The sequence below is a fragment of the Schizosaccharomyces pombe genome (genome assembly GCF_000002945.2).
Source record: "Schizosaccharomyces pombe strain 972h- genome assembly, chromosome: I".
Lineage (NCBI taxonomy): Eukaryota > Fungi > Ascomycota > Schizosaccharomycetes > Schizosaccharomycetales > Schizosaccharomycetaceae > Schizosaccharomyces > Schizosaccharomyces pombe.
Genome location: NC_003424.3, coordinates 4,715,381 through 4,734,734, shown reverse-complemented (window position 1 = coordinate 4,734,734; position 19,354 = coordinate 4,715,381). Strand labels below are relative to the sequence as shown.

Below are 19,354 nucleotides of genomic sequence, written 5' to 3'. Positions count from 1 at the left end.
CAAAACTCTTTACAAAGTATATAGTTATTTTTAATTTGTTGTCCATGTAAATTACTTTAAATTCTATTAATTGTTTTTCATTCTATAAAGGTAATTTGAACTCAATTCATATAGTTTTTTAAATTGTGCTCTTAAACTTCCTGAGAATGGTGTATGCAACAATTACATGGGTAGCATCGGGATATTCTGTGAAACCTGTAAAGCTCTTCGATGTATTATTTTCACGGACTTTTCACAGCCTGAAATTGAATAGGAACTTACAATTTACGTGACAGAAAAAGGATATTATGTATAATTTAACTTAAAGACATTTTGTGCTTATATGCAATAGTTGTAACAAAAGAATGGATAGTTATGCTTTCAAATTCGCTTTCTATAAGTGAAGTATCCTGTTGCTTTATAAGACTAGTTGCAATATTTCTATTTGCTTTTAAAAAGCAAGTAACTTTTAGTTTAAAACTGTTTTTGTGTACCTCCCAAATTAAATGTTAATGCTCCGCTAATCGGTAAGCTAATCCGTGAGAAAAAATGCATTAATTTTTCTTGTTTCGTTCAAGTCAACACATTGCAAATAAAGGTCACTAAATTTACAATTCAGGATTTTTAAATTGAAATATTAAACATAATACGTGGACGAGTGCAAAAAACTACCAGTTTATTTAAATAAATAAAAAAAAAATATCATAACATGTATTATCGTAATCTTTTCCTTAGACTGCTCTTCACACGATGTCTGAATAACCGTCAACAAAAAGCTATTTATAAAAATTTCAGAAACAGGTAGTCTCCTTCACAGCACTGCGAACGAAAACTCTAGGGAAGCAAAACAAACGGAGTTTATCTGCCTTGTTATATACTCGTTAAACGACAACTCAACACACACCACTATCCACCACCAACAACAAAATCCTTAATAAAAATGTCATCTCATAAACCCGTTCGTCCTAATGAAGCTCTTCACAAGGAGGCTTTGGAGGAGCTTGATGCTAAGATCAACGAGGCGAAAAAGCGTTTCGTAAGTAGTTTTAAATTCTTGAATATTGAAGGCTAAGCTTTTTTTTTTTTTCATAACTATGAAAGCTTCAAAAAATCACTTGTTTCTTATATAGTTTTCGCATCTTAACTAATCAACTAGAATGAGCATAAGGAGAAGCTTGGTGCCATTCGCGGTGGTGGTTCATTGCAGGAGAAGAATGCAGAACTTCGCGCTGAATTAGACAATATTCGCAATGCTCAAGCAGCTATCCGTTCTTCTAAGCAAACTCTCATCAACAAAGTCAAGGCTCAAGATGAACTTTTGAAAAAGAAGGTATGTTTTGCATTAATATATGTAAGCACTAAAGTTTTGTGTTGGAAAACTTTATGAGCTTGGTAAAGAAACAAAATGTTTACTGACATACTTTTAGGTTAAGGAGTTGACTGCCATGAAAAAAACTGTTCCTTTCAAGTCAGAAGTGGAGCTTGATAAACATGTTAAACAACTTCAAGCCGCCGTTGACTCAGGAACTTTAAAGATTGTTGATGAGAAGAAATACCTGCGTGAAATTTCTCAGTGCAATCGTACTAGAAAGAGCTTCGTTGAGTTGAACGCTCTTCAAACTAGTATTGATACGATTAGAAATGAACTTAACGAGCTTCGTGATCAACTTAATGATTCAGAATCAAAGAAGTTGAGTGACAAGTTCGTAGAAATCCGTTCTGAGCTTGATGAGGTTCGTAAGCAACAAGACGGTTACTATAAAGATCAGCGTAAGCTCATAGCAGAAAGAGATGATGAGAAGACTGCACTCGATGATCTATATAATCAACGAAGAGCTTTACAACGTGAGTACGATACCCAATTGCGCGCATTCCGTACTTATGAACGTGAACAACGTGCCAAAAGACAAGAACAGTTTCGTCTTGAGCGTGAAAATCGTGAGAAGGAGAAGAGAAGAATTGCTGCTCAACGCAAGTTAGAAGAGGCTAGTATTCCTGCCTTTACGGAAGAGATTCTTGCCTGTGAAAACTTATTAAAGGTGTTTCATGTTCCCGTCGAATCTTCTACTACAAATGCCGTTTCAACCGGAAATACTTCTAGTAAAATTTTGAAGCCACGAACTTTGACTCCTCGCACTGTGGATCCAATTCCTGAAGGAACTATTATTAAGAAAGAGTCTTCCGATGATGCCATGTTTAGCGGACTTAAAAAATCGAAGCCCAAAAAATCAAACAAAAGCAACAACAATCAAGCCGATTCTGATAGACTCAATCTTTCTTTTGGCACTATTAAGGAATTCGATTTTGTCGGTGTTCCTGCTCCTTTCACTAAGTCTCAAGTTGATTCAGCCGTTGAACAACTTAAGTCACGTATCGCCCATTTTAAAGAGCAGCAAGACTCTGTTACCAAACAACGTATTGAGAAAGCCAAGCAGGAAATTGAAAAACTGGAAGCTAAATATAATTCTAAAGAAGAAAAAACTTTAACTGAAGCTGATATGGTTATATCATCTGAAGAAACTGTGACAGTTACTAATGATTTGGAGGTGGAAGCTACAGCTTAAAGTTATTGAGGTTGTAGCTAATTCTTATATCTCTGTCATTAAGTTTCTTAAGTGAATTGGCTGATGACTTTAATAGTTTTGTATACAATCATTTTGAATTGAGAACATTCAAGTATTCCCATTATTTCTATTCAGAAACTTTACAGTATATTTATATAAGTATTTTGTCTATCCTCGTAGTATTGACACTTCAGGTTCAAGTGTTATGTTTGTGTATTGAACTCTGTGGCCCTTCTATCTGTAATTTTAATGTCCTGTTTTGGTTAGAATAGGTTCTGCGTATATATCATGTTCTTACCTTTTTTCTGAATTCGATAACAAAACGTTGCAAATACGCACACTTTTCCATAAAGGTATGTAGACTTGCTTCTTTATAACGCTTTCTTCTTTTGCCAAATCAACATGGAGTAGAGTGCTTCCAAGATCCAAATGGTTATATTCTTTCCTGAACAAACTGTCTTCAGGAAAATCGTCAATGGTCACGGCTTCATGGTCTAATAAAATGAACAAATCAGATAATGTAGTATGAAACAAACAGCTTTCAGCGATAAAATGAGAAGCAAGATTCGCTCCATCGCTTTGAACTCGAAAAACGCAAGTACCGTTTTTTTCTGCTATCTCTCTTGAAAGACTTCCAAAATCTTGTCTCACAAAAATTTTGAGACCACCATGCACGAATTTAACACGATTACGATTGTTCTCAATTACGTTTCTGAAAAGATCGTTGGAAATATAAATGGCTTTCGTAGGGACACCATTGACATTTCTAACGAAAAACTGATTCTTCTTTATGATAGCTTCATCAATGCCAAACTTCTTATAGATTTTCTCGAGAGCTTGATCGTCCTCTTTTATATACACGAAAGGATCCAATTCGTGAAATCGATTGCCCCCATTTTTTCCTTTTGGTTTAACTTCGGCTAATTTTGAATCCGAAGATGTTTCTTGAGTATCTTGTTTACGTTTTTTTGATGCTTGTTCACTTGGCAACTTTTGTTCTCGTAAAAAAACCTTGTTATCGTCGACGGCAGTTTTCATAGAGCTAGTAAGATTTTCATATTTTTCTAAAACTGCAACAAAAAAGCCTCCAGTATTTTGGAAATGTGGATAAATACGTAAGCAATTTTGAATATTCAGCTCAGCAAGTTCTTTCTTTGGTAGTGGCCATAAAGTAGGAGGCATTTTTTCGTAAAGCTCCTTTGGCAAGGTATCAAATGAAGGATAAATATTTAGATCGGAATCACAAACTACCCAGTTATCAACACCTTGACTACGTTTTAACTGAGGAAGCTCCGAACTAACATCCACCAACCTTACAGAACCTCGGGTAGCATTCAAGACAGCAGAAACCACTGCCTCATTTTCAATTGGATTTAATGAACATGTTGAATACACCAATCTTCCTCCTTTTTCCAACAGTTGTAAACCTCTCATTAAAATCTTAATTTGTGTCGCGTGAAGCCCTAAAGCTGTTTTCAAAGACCACTCATTCCATAAAGCAATGTTTTTTCTAAAGGTTCCATCTCCAGAGCATGGGACATCAGCAAGGATACGATCAAACTTAAGGAACTTTTTACCGTCGGGAGAAGATAGATGGAAATTCGGCAAAAAGGAAGCATCGTGATTAACAATTAACACATTTGGAGAATTTAATCGCTTAATCTGATGTACAAGCATATGCGCTCTTTTATTGTCACTATCATTTGCAATAACAATTCCTGAAGGCAACAAAGTAGTAATATCTTCTTTCTTAGTTGGTTTGTGAAGTGCCTCGAGTAATTGAGCTGTCTTAGAACCAGGCGCCGCACACATGTCCAAAACTTTGTGGTGACTCTCTACATTAAGAAGTAATGGTGGAACCATACTTACAGATTCTTGCCTGTTTATGTCACCCGCTTCTGTTTCAAGTACAAGAAATTCTTGAAGTGCCTTGAGATGAGGGCTTTTTCGAATAACTTCCTTAGAAATGTCCAGCATAAAAGCCATTCCATCAGGATACCATGGAAGTGAAACTGGCAAGGGGATTTTCGCATCCTCAGTTCTTGCATTCTCAATGAGTGGATAGTAGTGTTCTATAAAATAATCACGAACTTGAGTAGCATGACTTTTAAAATGATTAGAAACAAAAAATAATAATGTTTTTACTTACGGAATCGATGCAGTTATTCGAAATGTTGTCGGGAGTTGTTCAGTAAGCTTTTGCTTTAAAAGGATAAAGTCATCCTCCGTCACTAATTTCTGAAGCCTGTAGTACTTTTCAAAGTTTTCATTTCTATCTAGTAAGTAAACATAATCTGAAGTCATGACTCACTTTCTCTCAATTAAATCCCAGTTTACAAACTCCCCTTTTTTAGACCTCTATTTAATACACATTAGTAAGATAAAAAATAAATTAATTTCGTACTAACATTTTTTTTACTAGAATAATGCTTACGACCCATCTTAAACTCCTCCTTTTCCTTATCAACGTATCGAGTTGGTACAAGACAAGCAATTTTCAATGCTGGATAGTGCGTATTTTGTTAGCAGATTACAAAATTACTTTGACCTATTTTCAAGGAAAAAACTCTCAAAAATATTTTATTGAATTAACAAGAAGTTATATTGTCTGCTTTGCGACATTTTCTACAGATCTTGGATAACTCAAGAATTTACGAATATTGCACATTGTTATTGTGGATTTGCTTCGCACCTAAGTGAGATTATGAGGGGTTGTACATGAATTACTAAAAATGAAACTGTACGAGTGCTTACTTTTAAACATCAATCTTATATTATCTTAAAATCTCGAATGTATAAAGACTGTGTTTGTGTTGGTTGACTTAATTTAGCGTGTTAGGTCTTTTTGACAACTACAACCATTTCATGTTCGATTTAGAATATCTCAAATTTAGTTAAACAGAAGTTTGACTATAAGACGCTTTTAATAACTTTCAACGTTTGATTTTAAATAGTTAAGACCACTTATTAACTTTGTCAAATTAACTTAATGCACTTTCACATCCAACTCAGGATTTAAATTTCAAAACAGGATTACTCTTTATTTTGTTTTCTTTATTCTTTAGTTAAGTTTTGTTAATCATTCAATTTTTTAATAGTCAACCACAGCTTTTGGGTGTTCCTGACGACAAAAATGAATGTTAATTCTTCTGCGTTCGAGAGAACCAATAGGTTCCCTTCTTTTCCTGTTTTAAAAGACGACCAAAAGACAAGTTCTGATTCAATTGCTGCAGCTAAAAAAAAAGATTTGTTATCGCTCATTTCGAGTAAATCTTTGCTATCATCTGAAACACTAGGATGGTTTTCTGTAATTTGTGCATTCTCCATTACTGGTTCTGGTCTTGAAGTCAATACCATGTCGATTCCATTTTACCTTATTTTTGGCATCTTTGCTTTTGTCAGCTTTACTACTCAATATTTGGGCATCTATTCATTTTCGTTCCAACCTTTTCAGTTATTAAATGTAATAATCGCTTCTTTATCGATGGTATTCATAACTTTAGGTGCCTTTGTACTTGGAACTCTAGACACGACTTGTTTGTTATTGCTAGCTTTCAAATTATTTTTTATTCGTAACGATCCTACACCATTTAATGCCAGATCTGCTAATTTGAAGAACTATATAGCATTTCCAATATGTCTTTTTGTCATTAATCATATCCTAATACTGTTGGGTTATTTCCAATGTTCTTATTCCGTTTTTTATGCCAGCGTTTTTTATATACTTCTTGGTGTCTTCATTCGAGTCTTTTACCTTGTGAACAAAGAGAAGTTTGAAAAGAAGGAATTGGCATTCCTTTTTTCTTCTATCGTTGTGGCTTGTCTCATTCAATTTAATGTCCTTCCGCTTGGAACAATCAATCTATCAGTCACTCGTTTTACCATTCTTTGTTTTATGCAAATTTTTTGCATCAATTGGGATGGAATTGCCAGAATTCAATTTTACTTGGGAAAATTCGATATTTCTTTAATTATGGCCCTAATTTCTGCCATTATTAACAAGACAGCTTCTCAAAATTCTATCAAGATCATATCATGCCTCTATCAAGTAGGATTTTGCTTCTTTAAAATTGGTTCTTCTATAACAGCAAACTTGAAGCTTCCTGACAACAGCCGTATTTACCGACTTTACAATGATTTCATAGTGAATGGAGTGCTTGCCGATAAAGAGTCAAGAAGCATATTTTATTTCTTCCTTTTAAATGTTTCTTATATGTTTGTGCAAGTTATTTATGGTCTTTGGACAAATTCTTTGGGGCTTATTTCAGACGCAATTCACATGGCTTTTGACTGTATTGCTATTCTTGTCGGTTTAGTTGCTACGACGCTTGCCAAGATGCCTCTAAATTATGCTTACCCCTTTGGATTTGCAAAAATTGAGGCTCTTTCGGGTTTCACTAATGGTATTTTTTTAGTTTTGATTTCATTTTCTATCGTCGGCGAGGCATTATATAGGTTATTTCATCCGCCCCAAATGAATACCGACCAATTGTTGTTGGTTAGTTTTTTGGGCCTTGTTGTGAATTTGGTAGGTATCCTAGCGTTCAATCATGGGCATAATCATGATCATGGGTCTCATCACCATCATTCCCATAGTAATCATAGTATGTGTCTGCCTAACACTACAAATGATATAAATATTTTTGAAGAGTTTGAAGAAGAAAAAGATAATGTTGAAGCCCAGAAAATGGGCTATACGAATGACGATCACGTATCCCAACATGAACATACCCATGAGAATAGTCAGGAACATCACCATGAGCATAACCACAATCATGATCACATCCATAAATACAATGAAAAATGCGACCATGAAAGCATAAGTCTCCAGAATTTAGACAATGATCATCACTGTCATCATCACCATGAAAATCATAATATGCATGGCATATTTCTGCATATTATCGCAGATACTATGGGCTCTGTTGGAGTTATTGTCTCTACTATATTAATACAGTGGTTTTCATGGACCGGTTTTGATCCTTTGGCATCTCTAATAATTGCTGCATTAATATTTGTTTCTGTACTTCCATTAATTAAAGATTCGGCGAAGAATTTGCTCTCTGTGACTGATCCAGAATCGGAATATTTATTGAAGCAGTGTTTGTCGAACATCAGTTTAAGTAACTCCGTTATCAGTTTATCCAACCCTAAGTTCTGGACAAACGAAAGAGGTGAAGTGTATGGAATACTCCATATTCAGGTGAGCATAGACGGTGATTTAAACGTGGTTCGTAATGAAGTATTTAGGAAGCTCTCAATCGCTGTACCAAATTTAAAACACATTTGTATACAATCTGAACGGCCAAACAATTGCTGGTGTGGAAAATAGTTCTTACATCAGTTGATATCCATACTTATTTACGTGTAATTTTAATTAGATGAATTAATATTTTCTTTATTAGCAAAATTCCCATTATTTACCCAATCTTTATAATAGTGTTTTGAAGGACAGACTTTCTAAAAAAACCCCGAGGTCACTTTTTTGACACTCAATCACACTTGCTTCAAAACAGTCCATTTGCAAAGTAGCAGATGTCATGTTTGCAACCTCTTGAAATGCAACTCCAAAACGATTGTGTCCATGACCGTCGTCATCATCGTCATCTTCATTGCTAGTAAAAGCGGAAGTAGAAGTTCCAACTATTAAGTACCTATTTTTTTCCTCTACAAAAGCTGCTAAAACAAGAGGAAGATGTCTAAGCTTTCCAAATTCTCGTTCTTGCTCCTTCAAGTGTTAGTCAAACGTTAAAATCAATAGACACTTACATTAATAGCTTCAGCAATCCAAAGACTCATCTTTGTTAACGCAAGGGGATGCATAAATATTTTCAGATCTGGTCCTTCGTTGATAAGTCCAAAACGAAAAGATCTCAACGTTTTAATGGCTCTTTTTTCAAGTAAGGTGATTCCAGTACGAACAATGGCTCTTTGTAAGTGCATTGCTAACTTCAATGCTCTTTCTAATGAATCGACATCGTCCAAGGCGTCGTATGCATCATAAAAATTGTGCAACCATTCTTGATTTTGAGCATTTTCAAACTTCTCCAAATATTCTTCCTCCGTCATATCCGGGCTTCGAGCGACAGTTTTGCTTTGAAGCAAAACACCTGTATTACCCATTTCTAATAATGCACTGATAGCATAAGAAACGTCACTTGCACTAAGTGTACATTTGAATCCATAAGTCCGAGTAAAACTATGGAATATCACATCGTCTAAACCATAAAACGGTGCAAATCTTTTAAGACTACTTTTCAAAGTTTTTTTTAAATCCATGTTCATGTGAATATAAGTTTGTTTACACTCCACCAGACTGAGTCCCATTTTTGCAAGAAGCTTATGTAGTCGTTTGCGTCCTTCCTCGCTCCAAATGTGAAGTCTCGAACCAACGTAAGCAGAATGAAGCATAGAATCATAAAGACTCCAATGTCTTACTAGCATAAAACGAAATTCATCTTCAAGCCGAATTGACTGATCATGGGGTGTCTTACCATGTGCGCGACCGACTATTTGATTTTCAAGTGGTGAAGGGTTCAAGCGATTGACTTCATCTTTCAATAAAGAATAGGACCTATTGAAGTATTTTTTTGAGGATTGGCAGTGAATTTCCAAGCAGGTGAGCCCAACAATCGCTAACCACAACATGTCATTATCCTCACGTCCAAGCATGGATGCTACTGCAAACAGGATATTGGTAATTGACTCGCCGTACCAACTTCCTTTCTCATAATATTCAGAAAGGATAGAGGCGAACTCTTTCCGTTTTTTCCTTTTCTCCTTAATTTCAGCTCGACGTTGCGTCGTTTCCTCTGAAAAACGCCTACGACTTCGTGCTTGATAATCGGATGAGCTGTAAGATTCCACAGATCGGTTGTCATCTTCGACTTCCTCCTCTCGCTCATTACTGGAATCGGAATTTTCTTCATCTGATAGCTCATGCGAATTAAATGCATACCAAGCATCATGAATTTTATTCATGTCTTCTTCAATATCTCCATCGTCGAAAACAAAAATATTGTTTTCAATGTATATATTATTTAGATTATGCGGCCTATGAGAATCAATTACATAGATAGATACGTCTTCCATAGAAACAAGATAATTATTTAGATCCACCATCGTTCCACAATTCAAAAGTATAATGAATTTGATATCTTCATTTTGCTCTAGCAAAGTTTTATTTGCTTGTTCAAGGTCTCGATAGCCCGATACAGGCCTAATTTTATGTGAAATAAAATCGCCTTTCAAAAGTGTGGACAATAGCTTGCATGCACAAAGCGCGTCTGGGTCTAAAGCAACAAAGAGCTGAACTGTGCATCCACCAGATACACTTGCTTCTTTAATTTTCAAGTAAGCAGAGGCGTAATCGGATCTCTTGATGAACATTAATAAATAAACGTTACTGGTGGTGGATCATGGAGGAAATTACCAGGTGGTCAGTACAAAGGAAGGTAAAGCACTTTGAGTCGCTTTATATTTCCTAAACAATAGCGCATTAATATACAAGTCAAAGCTACGCAATAGTAGTTACAAAAAAAAGAAATTTTTGTAGGCATTGCAAACAACCCTTTCTCATTTTATGCCAAATGCCAAAAATCATATTATAATTACTCTAGTTACTAAATTTTTCACTTGAGCTACCTAAACTATCGTAAAAATAATTTGTAATCGCTGTTTTCTGGTGATATAATCCAAGGTGAACATGTGCACAACGAATTTATTCCGAGCGTTCGAACATTTCGTCTTTGAATCAGTGTAATAAAATCTTAAATTAAAAACAGCAGCAACTTAAAATGCGTTCCATATATACAAAGATTCGTCCCAACCAACACTTGCAATCCAAGATCCATCGCCGAAATCACTCCAATCAACATCACGGACAAATTCAGAATGCAAATCAACTTTTCTTATGCAAGAGTGCTGTTCCGGGTCAAAAATTCGAGAAGTCATATCGTAACTTGCTGTAGCCAAAAGATCATGGGCGGAATTGGACGATTTTATACTTCGAACAGCAAGTTGGTGACCAGACAATACGGACAGAGGCGTCTTTAAATTCGCGATATCGTAACAGTAAACCAGATTGTTATTGTCGGCCGTGTAAACCATACGATGATTAGACTTGCTCCAATTCATGCAAGTAATTTGATTCGGTATTTCAATGGACATAAATTTATCGGAAGACCGGAAATCCCAAAATTTGCATAATCCATCACTTGATGTATACCCGAGTAAATTTGGAGAGCTATAATGTGTAGCAACTGTAAGAATCCTTGAATTCGAACCATTGTTGAGCGTCTGCACACTGTTAGGCAAATTGCCTAACCATAATTTGATAGTCCCATCCCAGGAGCCCGTAACTACAATTCTTCGATCAACCGTATTTGTGTCTATTGCGACAATCTCCGCTTTATGCTCTTTCCATTTATGGATGGGCTTAGAGGGCATAGTCAAATCAAATAGTCTCAAAGAACCATCACCACAGCAAGCGTAGACTTGATTTTCACAATTCTGAGACCAGCGCACACCAAACAAAGAATCCTCGACATCATAGCTAGTATTTAACGTTAGATAAATTTCATTTCGTAGGATTTAGAGACTGTTTTCATCATAATAACTAATGGTTAAAAGTGTTTTGTGCAAAAGTCTAATAATGAAGAGCAGTAATCGCACAATTACTTACTGTTGGCAAACTTGAATTCCTTTTGGCGTAACATCATGAATATAAAGACGTCCGCTTCCGCCTAATCCATAATGGGTGACAGCTGCAACAGCGATCTTGTTTTCGACAAGTGGAGAGAATTGAACACTTTCACCTAGCGAATATTGTTAGTAACGATGTACAATTATGCATTCCAAGATATTTATTTTGTTTTGTTTTCTTTTTTTTTTTCCAATAAAAAGGAAGGAAAATTAAAAGGAAACAAAACAAAACAAAACAAAATAAAATAAAATATAAACAAAATAAAGAAAATATTCAGTAATAACAAAATTTCGTATTTCTACATCATTTGAATTTAGTTTAGTTATAGTTCGGTAATATTCGTTCATTTTATTTGTATTTTTCTCAAGCAGTTGTACTATCGCTAGTACTAGTACCATATAATATTTTGTCTTGCTTCGCTTCCCTTTATTTAGCTTACCTTGAAACCCAGGAGTCCTCAATGACAGCATGGGCAAATAAACACAAGCACGTTGCCCTCGAAGAATTGCTCGTTTACAAGAAAAAAATTCCAGTCATGAAACGGAATTATTTCGCAGCTCGGCTTAGATATTTTTCTTATATAGTTTTGCCAATAAGTGTTTCTACTTATGCTCCAAGCAACTTTTGCTTTTTGCCCCGTCTCGTTTCTGCTCTATTCTGCTTGGCTTGGCTTGGCTTTGCTTTGCTCACCAAATTTTGAGAGCGAAGCTTGTTTCCTCAACCCAGCTTATATATATCAAAAAATATATTAAATAACTACACTACCAATTTAGAAAAATGATAAATCATAAGGCGTGAACCAGGAGAGAAATACAATATAATTGGCTCCTTCACAAGCTAGCTTCGATAAGGGTGGGAAAAGCCGAAAGTTTATGAAATTAAGGTCGATTTTCTATATACCATATGATATTCGCCAGACGATTGGTACTTGAAGTAACTTATGTGTCAAAAAGAGCAAGCGTATTGAATCTGAAATCTGAAAATGACCACTTTCTAAGCAGGCCTAGAATATCCGAGTCACTGCCAACATCAGGGGAGGTGGGGATAGCTAAAGTACCTGCGAAACTTGCAAGTGCGCTGCCGCCTTACTCAGTCTTTGCCCCCGTTTCCCTTAGCTTTGTAAGAATGAATTGCGGATAACGTTAGGACAGTGTAGCTCGGGATAACTAGTTTGCCTGTAAAAGAACAAATAATCATTTGTAAGGGACCTTCCTTCCAAGTCATCAACACTCCATCCCATCTTACCTCACTTTCTCCTCAATCAGATTCAAGAAATGGCTGGCTTCACTTGTGACAATAACAGTGACTCAGGTGAGATATCGAATAAAATTCCATTCCCTAATAATCGCGTTTGAACATTCGCGAATCCTAGATTTTGGTCTATTTACCGTTATCATGCCAATTGAAAAATTTGTGACAGTATGACAGAAATCCGTTTCGTTATGTGAAAAAGGTGACATTAGCAAATCAATGGCCGTTTATACGACAGCAAAAACTCGGTACGCTAATCATTGATGAAATGGAAATCAAAATTCAAGACTTTGCCTCAATAACATTCATTAGAAAGGTGTGTAAATTTTTTAAGGAGACGAGGCGCTGAAAATTTTTTTTTCTACTCCTACTATCAAAACTTGCTAACACTTCCTCCAAACACACTCTTTTTTAAGTAACACTTTTTTTTTATTTCTTATTTATTTAATATTTTGAGTGGATGATCACCCGTATTCGGTTAGTAAAGTGAAGCTCAAAAGAATGATGCGAATCTCGGCAATTAGCGTCAAGCGGCAACGTCTATAGCGGTCGTATAGCTAAGCTAAACAAGAAGCGAGATCTTTCCAATACGGATGTCATTAAGCTACCGATTCTTAAAGCGAAGACATTATCACTCATGACACATAAAATTTTTTGACGTTATTATACGTTTAATAATGAATAAAATAAATTTATAAATAAAATAAAATATATAAATATACAAAAGGGGGAGGGGAAATCCCTTCAATAAACGACAACAACAGTCTGCAAGAAGGTTTGTCTTATTGGAAACAGTTTTCCTATCTTAGAAGGCTGCTAAAAAAATAGTCACTTGCATGCTACAATAATTGCACGCGTAAAGAGGCTTTTGCAAGAAGAGAGAGAAAAAAATTTTTTTGCCAAATGTAAATTGGGAAGTAACATGGCTTCACTACATCTCGTCCTAAAATATAACGACATTGGAAATTTATGGCTTAATTATGATTACGCAATCAAACGGTAAACGTATACTTCACTATTCGCTAATCTGTATTTCGTACTCCGTTATATTATGTTTTAGTAGTAGGTGGAAAGCGTTACGTTTACTGAAAACGATTTTCCATTAACAAAGCACTCAACAATGGACTCAAGATGGAAACTTCCATTCATGTCCAATAAAGGGACACCAGAGCAACCTATGAGGAAACCACTAAGTGGCAGTTATTCCCATAACAGTGCTGGTCCTACACCCAATATGAGCCCCTTTGAGCAAAAACCACCGCTGCCTACACATATGGATGTTAGACGCCCTTCAGGTCCTTTTCGGATCGTCAAGGCGACTTCTACCGAAGATGCTTTAACCAATTGTATCATTGTTTCTCCCATGGACTTTAAGCAGCAGTACATTATTGTAGACAACTCTCGTGTGTTCAGCACTAAACCCGTTCCTGGCTTTCCACAGGGTTGTCTTGGCGCTTCCCAGCCCCATCGCGAATGGGCTTCTTGGTCGCTAAATCAGCAGGTTCATGTTGCCGACTATGATCCATATGGTCCTCATGGAGCTCCTTATCTTCATAGTATGACTTTGGAGGTAGACTTTCAAAATAGAAATCGCACCACTAATGAGCCTTTCGACGGTGAAGAGATGGCCAAGTTATTTTGCTCTAGTTATCAGAGCCAAGTTTTTTCTCCGGGCCAGAAAATTGTTTTCGATTTCCGTTCTTACAATATAAAGGCAACCGTCCGTACTATATCTTGTGTCGATCTTTTAATTGGTGAGAATCAAGATGCCGAAAATACTGCAGATACCAGCAAACGTGGTCTCTTGACTTCCCAGACCGAAATCCAATTTTTTAAAGCCGCTCACTCTGCGTTGCGTTTGAAAGCTAGCATGACAAGACCTGCCTCTAATGCCATTCTTCAGCCAGGCTTTAAATTTGAGGACATGGGCATTGGTGGTCTTGACTCAGAGTTCAGTGCTATTTTCCGTCGAGCATTTGCCTCTCGTCTCTTTCCTCCTGGCATGGTTGAAAAGCTGGGTATTAATCATGTTAAGGGTATTCTCTTATATGGCCCTCCAGGTACTGGTAAGACATTAATTGCTCGACAAATTGGTAAAATGCTAAATGCCCGTGAACCGAAAATCGTTAATGGTCCTGAAATTCTAAACAAATACGTCGGTCAAAGTGAAGAAAACGTTCGTAAATTATTCGCCGATGCTGAACGTGAGTATCGCGATCGCGGAGAGGAATCGGGTCTTCATATTATTATCTTCGATGAATTAGATGCCATATGTAAAAAGAGAGGAAGTTCTGGTGGTGATACAGGTGTTGGCGATCAGGTCGTTAATCAGCTTTTGGCTAAGATGGATGGCGTTGATCAACTGAATAATATCCTTGTTATTGGTATGACTAACAGAAAAGACATGATCGATGAAGCTCTTTTGCGTCCAGGTCGTCTTGAGGTTCATATGGAAATTTCACTTCCAGATGAACACGGCCGTTTGCAGATTCTGAAAATCCATACGTCCCGTATGGCTTCAAATGGTATTTTAGAGAATGATGTTGACATGGAAGAGCTAGCATCTCTTACTAAAAACTTTTCTGGTGCTGAAATTGCTGGATTAATCAAGAGTGCTTCAAGTTTTGCTTTTTATCGCCACATCAAGGTGGGAACCACTGCCGCTGTTTCAGGTAATTTGGAAAATATCAAGGTGAATCGTAACGACTTTTTGAATGCTTTAAGTGAGGTAAGACCAGCTTATGGTGTGAGTGAGGAGGAACTCGAAAGCCGTGTGCAAGGTGGCATTATCAATTTTGGTAAACACATTGAAGAAATAATTACCGAAGGAAAATTATTTGTTCAACAAGTTAAAAACTCCGAACGTACACGTTTGGTCAGTGTATTATTGTCAGGCCCTATAGCGTCAGGGAAAACTGCATTGGCTGCCACGATAGCCCTTGGTTCTGAATTTCCATTTGTTAAGCTCGTTTCCGCTGAGTCCATGGTAGGAATGAATGAAAACGCTCGAGTAGCTCATGTCAATCGTGTGTTCGAAGACAGCTACAAAAGTCCTCTTAGCGTCATTGTAGTAGATGAGATTGAACGTATTATTGATTGGGTACCAATCGGACCTCGATTTTCTAACACCTTACTTCAAACACTTATGGTTCTTTTCAAAAAGCAACCCCCCAAGGGTCATCGATTGCTTATTTTAGCAACTACCTCTGAACGTACTATGCTCTCTCGAATGGATATGACCCAATCGTTTGATGCAGAAATAGCAGTTCCTAATGTCTCCAACGTTACTGAACTGGACCGCATCATACAATCAATAGATTCATTTGCAGACAGCAATGTTCGAGCTGATACATTACAACGTTTGCAGAACTTTACTGGTACTGATGCTGTCAATGTCGGAGTAGCCAAGATTCTTATGATAGCCGAAACGGCTAAACAGGATGTAGACGTTGTTTCCTGTTTTGTTGAAGCCATGGCCCGTGCTATTCCTATGGAATAGCAATGACACCTTTTTAATAACTGAGACGTTTTAGTCATGAATATTTTCTCAAGGTTTTTTATATTTTATACCGTTATAGATTATAGTTAATGAATACACCGCAATACTGTATGAATATTAAGTTAAAAGATGTTCGAACCTATATGTAACGTTAAAAAAATTAAATCATCTTGTTAAATGAATGCTTATCAATATAACTTTATAGCCTTTTATAGTCAATTATCCATAAATAATCATTTGAAGCATTGTAAACAATTTAAGCATACTACATTACTCCCATACTGAGAGGCACAATTTACCAATTCGCTATTTCCACTCCACATTGACCCGGTTCATATTCTAAATCTTTAATTTCATCAGTCATAAATAGTAAAGGACATGGAAATTTAAAAATCGTAACATTCAACTCACATACTTAATTCTAAAATGAATATGCCCTCCGAAATACTACTTGGTGCAAGACGCTGGTTTGCTTCAACATCATTTAGTCTAGCAGCTGTATATGATGCTCCACTTAAAAAAGCTATAGGAAACATTAAAAAGTTTTCGATTGGATCATTAGGTTTAACTTATATGATTTCTCCAGTGATGCTTTTACTTGATGCAGGAGGTTTAAGTTTGGGAACGAGAATGTCGATGGTTTTCTTGGGTATGTTTCATCAAGAAATCGGATTACCAAAATTTCCAAAGCAAATTTATTAACATGTTAGCATGTACTACTACTAGTTTGTCGACTGCAATAATTCACTGGGCTGCTAAATCTTATGTTTCGGAGGCAACGTTAAAGGGAAACGTGCTATCTTTAAATACATTTAATATTCTAGGAAAAAAGCGCTTATCCCAATATACTTTAGACAAGCTCAAAATCCCTGATACCAACAATAGTCGTCCATTCGCAAACCTTGAAAGCACTACTGTACCCAAACGATATTTTTACTTGCACCCAGAATTGGCTACGCCAATTTTTAATGCTATACGGCAGGCACAGCAACCTAAGCAAATAAACAAAAACGATTCGAAATAGATATCATAATAACTATATAAGTTTTTTAATATAAAATTCAATGTATTGTAATTTAGGTCTTAATCGAGTTTGAAATGTAGAACGAATAAAATAATGCTCATCTTTTGAATAAAAAAGGGAGGAAAAAAATGGTAAAGATTGATTAATGAAAGTGTATGATATGAATAAATAGTACCGTATCCGATTGTTCTCGAATATGTGTGAATTATCTGACGACAGTGTTTTAAAACTTCATTTCAAGTCCTTTTTTAGTTAAACGGAATGCTCTTCCACAAGTAGTCATAAACGAATCAACCAGTCCGGCTCCTATGGCGTCGCAAAGTCGAAACTTCCAACCAAAAAATGCTTCGTTCTTCTTTTTGCAAGCTACCGAAACATTGCGATTATATAGTGACGATTCAATTACTTCGCGGTACGGCCTCTTTTTTAAATAATTTGACAAGTCGTTTCTGCTGTTACGCAAAATATGAGTAAAAATGCCAAGGTTGGGTAATGAGATTCCGTAAGAGTCAGTGCCAGCAAGAATAAGAAAGCCCATACTAATCAGCAGTCGTCGTTCCTCCCAATTAAATTTCAACTCCTCGGATGTGTAGGAAGGTAGTGGATTTTCAATCAATAGTTTATGCAACTTAAAGATTAGCGTATAAATATGTTCCTGATCTTTGAACTTGCACAAATAGTATGTAAATAATTTATCAAACTCAGGTCGCAAAATTAAGCAAGACTCACCACAGAACTTGTCAGATCTATTTAGGTAAAGACGACGGATGTCTCCTGTACGTATAGATTGTTCTAACTCTTCAGCAACACTGGTATAGTTTGATTGAAATAAGCCTATCAACTGTGTTTCCACAATCATTCGCGGACACTGTGCAACTAAAACATTCGTTTGCTGGCGCATTTGAATGTCACGAAACATTTCCTCAACTAAAACTTCTATAGAGTTTCGTATCGTTTTGTTTCTTAATACAATCAATGGAGGAACATTGTACGAAATGATGTTTAATGGTGATTGACCAGTACACATAGATGCTTTAGAGTGGTTTTTTTCAATTGCTAAAGAAGTCTTTCTCCTTTTGCTAAACAGTCTGTCTATTTTAGTCTGTCCATTCTTCTTTTTATTTATTTTTAATAAAGCAGGCATTGCCAAGGTAGGTAAGGGAAGTAACTTACTTTACAGAAATTTCGTTAGTCGAGTTTTCATCACCTTCAACATTTAACGCAGTGATTTTTTAATTGCCAGCTACGCAGTTTAATAACTATTTTAACGATACGAAAAACTGCAGTGAGTTTTCCTTGCGACTTATACAGTAGTACAGGAAAATAAGTAGCAACTCGTTAAAGATATTCTAAATTTGGGGTTACAATGTAACCTATTAGTAAAATAGTTTATAGTTGGGCTAAGGAACGAGGTTTAGTGGTGGCTTCATTATAATCTTTTTAATGGTTCATAACAGTGGGAGTCTATTTAAATTAATAAAAGGGTGGTTATCGGCAATTATCAATACACGGATTGAACTAAAATCCTAACATATGGCATACAGTGAGTGTTGCACAACTGTAGTGTCAGCAATACTACACTACGCTATGATACATTACGTTGCGTATCACTATATGTCATATGTTGGAATACTAGCTAAGATCCGTTTATTGATAATCACGGGTAACTATCCGTCTATATACATAGATACCCGTTGATAACAACTATTTAGAAATATTATAAATAGCGTTACAACTGAACCTCGTTCCTCAGTTCAGTTATGAGCTATATTAGTGATAGGTAACATTATAACCCAGTTAATACAATACCTATACTCAGTTGCTACTTATACAACCTGTGTATTGTAATATAATAGACCACAAGGAAAACTCACCGCAGTTCTACGTATCCTTAAATCAGATACCAAACTGCGTAGCTTACATGTAGCTAGTGTAGTATTGCTGACATGTAAAATAGTAATACTATATAACGTAGTATAAGTATTGATGCATTATCTAATCGGTTGTAGGCAAAGCCAGTAATTGAACTAAATATACTTTGTACGACGAAAGGTATTGATACCAACCAAGAACTTGTTTTTTCTTTCTGGACTGGCTTATAGCATTCCCCTTGGAATTAGAATAAAAATCCTGTCTACACAGTGAACAAATATATGTAGTGATGCATAGTGAAGTGTAGCATAATTTACGCTTATGGTAAGGGAAAAAATTTGCTCCAGCAGTGACTTGAACACTGGGCCTCTTGCTTACTAGGCAAGCGCTCTACCACTGAGCTACAAGAGCTAATTACGAATTACCTAAAGTTTGCATTTAACAATGAGAATGTATCCTCG

General features: G+C 36.1%; 9 protein-coding genes, 10 long non-coding RNA genes and 1 other non-coding gene across 20 annotated transcripts, besides 1 other annotated feature; 9 read left to right on the top strand and 11 right to left on the bottom strand.

The window, feature by feature from the left end:
* Nucleotides 1-632: 632 nt before the first annotated feature.
* On the bottom strand, nucleotides 633-1,147 carry SPOM_SPNCRNA.1019. Its single transcript, NR_149859.1, has one exon. It is a non-coding gene; the product is annotated as a non-coding RNA, possible alternative UTR (long non-coding RNA).
* On the top strand, nucleotides 882-2,667 carry SPOM_SPAC458.02C (mRNP complex protein). Its single transcript, NM_001020124.3, has 3 exons — nucleotides 882-1,015; nucleotides 1,136-1,309; nucleotides 1,407-2,667. The coding sequence occupies exons 1-3, from the start codon at nucleotides 920-922 to the stop codon at nucleotides 2,541-2,543; spliced, it is 1,407 nt and encodes a 468-aa protein (NP_594696.1). The 5' UTR covers nucleotides 882-919; the 3' UTR covers nucleotides 2,544-2,667.
* On the bottom strand, nucleotides 2,595-5,056 carry trm401 (tRNA (cytosine-5-)-methyltransferase). The gene is made up of 5 exons (NM_001020123.3): nucleotides 4,952-5,056; nucleotides 4,855-4,901; nucleotides 4,693-4,815; nucleotides 2,842-4,647; nucleotides 2,595-2,797 (listed from the first exon to the last, which is right to left on the bottom strand). Exons 1-5 carry the CDS (start codon nucleotides 4,982-4,984, stop codon nucleotides 2,740-2,742), a joined length of 2,067 nt encoding a protein of 688 aa, NP_594695.3. The 5' UTR covers nucleotides 4,985-5,056; the 3' UTR covers nucleotides 2,595-2,739.
* SPOM_SPNCRNA.4126 lies at nucleotides 2,833-5,024 on the top strand. Its single transcript, NR_193487.1, has one exon. It is a non-coding gene; the product is annotated as a non-coding RNA (long non-coding RNA).
* Nucleotides 5,057-5,393: 337 nt separating the features above from the next.
* cis4 (Golgi zinc importer, CDF family, Cis4) lies at nucleotides 5,394-7,953 on the top strand. The gene has a single exon (NM_001020122.3). The coding sequence runs from the start codon at nucleotides 5,677-5,679 to the stop codon at nucleotides 7,873-7,875; it is 2,199 nt and encodes a 732-aa protein (NP_594694.1). The 5' UTR covers nucleotides 5,394-5,676; the 3' UTR covers nucleotides 7,876-7,953.
* SPOM_SPNCRNA.4125 lies at nucleotides 5,535-7,420 on the bottom strand. Its single transcript, NR_193486.1, has one exon. It is a non-coding gene; the product is annotated as a non-coding RNA (long non-coding RNA).
* cdc45 (DNA replication pre-initiation complex subunit Cdc45) lies at nucleotides 7,889-9,963 on the bottom strand. Its single transcript, NM_001020121.3, has 2 exons — nucleotides 8,313-9,963; nucleotides 7,889-8,271 (listed from the first exon to the last, which is right to left on the bottom strand). The coding sequence occupies exons 1-2, from the start codon at nucleotides 9,930-9,932 to the stop codon at nucleotides 7,975-7,977; spliced, it is 1,917 nt and encodes a 638-aa protein (NP_594693.1). The 5' UTR covers nucleotides 9,933-9,963; the 3' UTR covers nucleotides 7,889-7,974.
* A 126-nt stretch (nucleotides 9,964-10,089) lies between these two features.
* On the bottom strand, nucleotides 10,090-11,951 carry pex7 (peroxin-7). The gene is made up of 3 exons (NM_001356177.2): nucleotides 11,687-11,951; nucleotides 11,227-11,359; nucleotides 10,090-11,097 (listed from the first exon to the last, which is right to left on the bottom strand). Exons 1-3 carry the CDS (start codon nucleotides 11,715-11,717, stop codon nucleotides 10,335-10,337), a joined length of 927 nt encoding a protein of 308 aa, NP_001343038.1. The 5' UTR covers nucleotides 11,718-11,951; the 3' UTR covers nucleotides 10,090-10,334.
* On the top strand, nucleotides 10,190-11,318 carry SPOM_SPNCRNA.4124. The gene has a single exon (NR_193485.1). It is a non-coding gene; the product is annotated as a non-coding RNA (long non-coding RNA).
* On the bottom strand, nucleotides 11,853-13,481 carry SPOM_SPNCRNA.1018. Its single transcript, NR_149858.1, has one exon. It is a non-coding gene; the product is annotated as a non-coding RNA, possible alternative UTR (long non-coding RNA).
* Nucleotides 12,151-13,148, top strand: SPOM_SPAC1834.13 (uncharacterized protein; the record flags this gene model as incomplete). Its single annotated transcript, NM_001356176.2, has 1 exon — nucleotides 12,151-13,148. The coding sequence occupies one exon, from the start codon at nucleotides 12,151-12,153 to the stop codon at nucleotides 12,385-12,387; it is 237 nt and encodes a 78-aa protein (NP_001343130.1). The 3' UTR covers nucleotides 12,388-13,148.
* Nucleotides 13,482-13,599: 118 nt separating the features above from the next.
* Nucleotides 13,600-16,222, top strand: sec18 (secretory pathway protein Sec18). Its single transcript, NM_001020119.3, has one exon. The coding sequence runs from the start codon at nucleotides 13,619-13,621 to the stop codon at nucleotides 15,995-15,997; it is 2,379 nt and encodes a 792-aa protein (NP_594690.1). The 5' UTR covers nucleotides 13,600-13,618; the 3' UTR covers nucleotides 15,998-16,222.
* Nucleotides 13,685-14,240, bottom strand: SPOM_SPNCRNA.4123. Its single transcript, NR_193484.1, has one exon. It is a non-coding gene; the product is annotated as a non-coding RNA (long non-coding RNA).
* Nucleotides 16,223-16,262: 40 nt separating the features above from the next.
* On the bottom strand, nucleotides 16,263-16,571 carry SPOM_SPNCRNA.4122. Its single transcript, NR_193483.1, has one exon. It is a non-coding gene; the product is annotated as a non-coding RNA (long non-coding RNA).
* Nucleotides 16,312-17,058, top strand: SPOM_SPAC1834.10C (uncharacterized protein). The gene is made up of 2 exons (NM_001020118.3): nucleotides 16,312-16,646; nucleotides 16,708-17,058. Exons 1-2 carry the CDS (start codon nucleotides 16,424-16,426, stop codon nucleotides 17,019-17,021), a joined length of 537 nt encoding a protein of 178 aa, NP_594689.1. The 5' UTR covers nucleotides 16,312-16,423; the 3' UTR covers nucleotides 17,022-17,058.
* mug51 (variant protein kinase 19 family protein) lies at nucleotides 16,975-18,185 on the bottom strand. Its single transcript, NM_001020117.3, has one exon. The coding sequence runs from the start codon at nucleotides 18,163-18,165 to the stop codon at nucleotides 17,245-17,247; it is 921 nt and encodes a 306-aa protein (NP_594688.1). The 5' UTR covers nucleotides 18,166-18,185; the 3' UTR covers nucleotides 16,975-17,244.
* On the top strand, nucleotides 17,457-18,052 carry SPOM_SPNCRNA.4121. The gene has a single exon (NR_193482.1). It is a non-coding gene; the product is annotated as a non-coding RNA (long non-coding RNA).
* A 144-nt stretch (nucleotides 18,186-18,329) lies between the features above and the next one.
* Nucleotides 18,330-18,930, top strand: SPOM_SPNCRNA.4120. The gene has a single exon (NR_193481.1). It is a non-coding gene; the product is annotated as a non-coding RNA, LTR associated (long non-coding RNA).
* Nucleotides 18,548-19,001, bottom strand: SPOM_SPNCRNA.252. Its single transcript, NR_150665.1, has one exon. It is a non-coding gene; the product is annotated as a non-coding RNA, LTR associated (long non-coding RNA).
* Nucleotides 18,586-18,943: an LONG TERMINAL REPEAT.
* A 231-nt stretch (nucleotides 19,002-19,232) lies between the features above and the next one.
* On the bottom strand, nucleotides 19,233-19,304 carry SPOM_SPATRNATHR.05. The gene has a single exon. It is a non-coding gene; the product is annotated as a tRNA-Thr (tRNA).
* Between the last annotated feature and the right edge of the window lie 50 nt (nucleotides 19,305-19,354).

Coding starts and splice junctions, on each gene's coding strand:
- SPOM_SPAC458.02C (NM_001020124.3), top strand. CDS start 920: ATGTCATCTCATAAACCCGTTCGTCCTAATGAAGCTCTTCACAAGGAG. Junction 1,016..1,135: donor ACGAGGCGAAAAAGCGTTTC/GTAAGTAGTTTT, acceptor CTAATCAACTAG/AATGAGCATAAGGAGAAGCT. Junction 1,310..1,406: donor ATGAACTTTTGAAAAAGAAG/GTATGTTTTGCA, acceptor ACATACTTTTAG/GTTAAGGAGTTGACTGCCAT.
- trm401 (NM_001020123.3), bottom strand. CDS start 4,984: ATGGGTCGTAAGCATTATTCTAGTAAAAAAAAT. Junction 4,816..4,854: donor TGGGATTTAATTGAGAGAAA/GTGAGTCATGAC, acceptor CTTACTAGATAG/AAATGAAAACTTTGAAAAGT. Junction 2,798..2,841: donor TTATCGAATTCAGAAAAAAG/GTAAGAACATGA, acceptor TAACCAAAACAG/GACATTAAAATTACAGATAG.
- cis4 (NM_001020122.3), top strand. CDS start 5,677: ATGAATGTTAATTCTTCTGCGTTCGAGAGAACCAATAGGTTCCCTTCT.
- cdc45 (NM_001020121.3), bottom strand. CDS start 9,932: ATGTTCATCAAGAGATCCGATTACGCCTCTGCTTACTTGAAAATTAAA. Junction 8,272..8,312: donor GGATTGCTGAAGCTATTAAT/GTAAGTGTCTAT, acceptor TAACACTTGAAG/GAGCAAGAACGAGAATTTGG.
- pex7 (NM_001356177.2), bottom strand. CDS start 11,717: ATGCTGTCATTGAGGACTCCTGGGTTTCAAG. Junction 11,360..11,686: donor GAGGACTCCTGGGTTTCAAG/GTAAGCTAAATA, acceptor AATATTCGCTAG/GTGAAAGTGTTCAATTCTCT. Junction 11,098..11,226: donor GGAATTCAAGTTTGCCAACA/GTAAGTAATTGT, acceptor GTTAAATACTAG/CTATGATGTCGAGGATTCTT.
- sec18 (NM_001020119.3), top strand. CDS start 13,619: ATGGACTCAAGATGGAAACTTCCATTCATGTCCAATAAAGGGACACCA.
- SPOM_SPAC1834.10C (NM_001020118.3), top strand. CDS start 16,424: ATGAATATGCCCTCCGAAATACTACTTGGTGCAAGACGCTGGTTTGCT. Junction 16,647..16,707: donor AATGTCGATGGTTTTCTTGG/GTATGTTTCATC, acceptor TTAACATGTTAG/CATGTACTACTACTAGTTTG.
- mug51 (NM_001020117.3), bottom strand. CDS start 18,165: ATGCCTGCTTTATTAAAAATAAATAAAAAGAAGAATGGACAGACTAAA.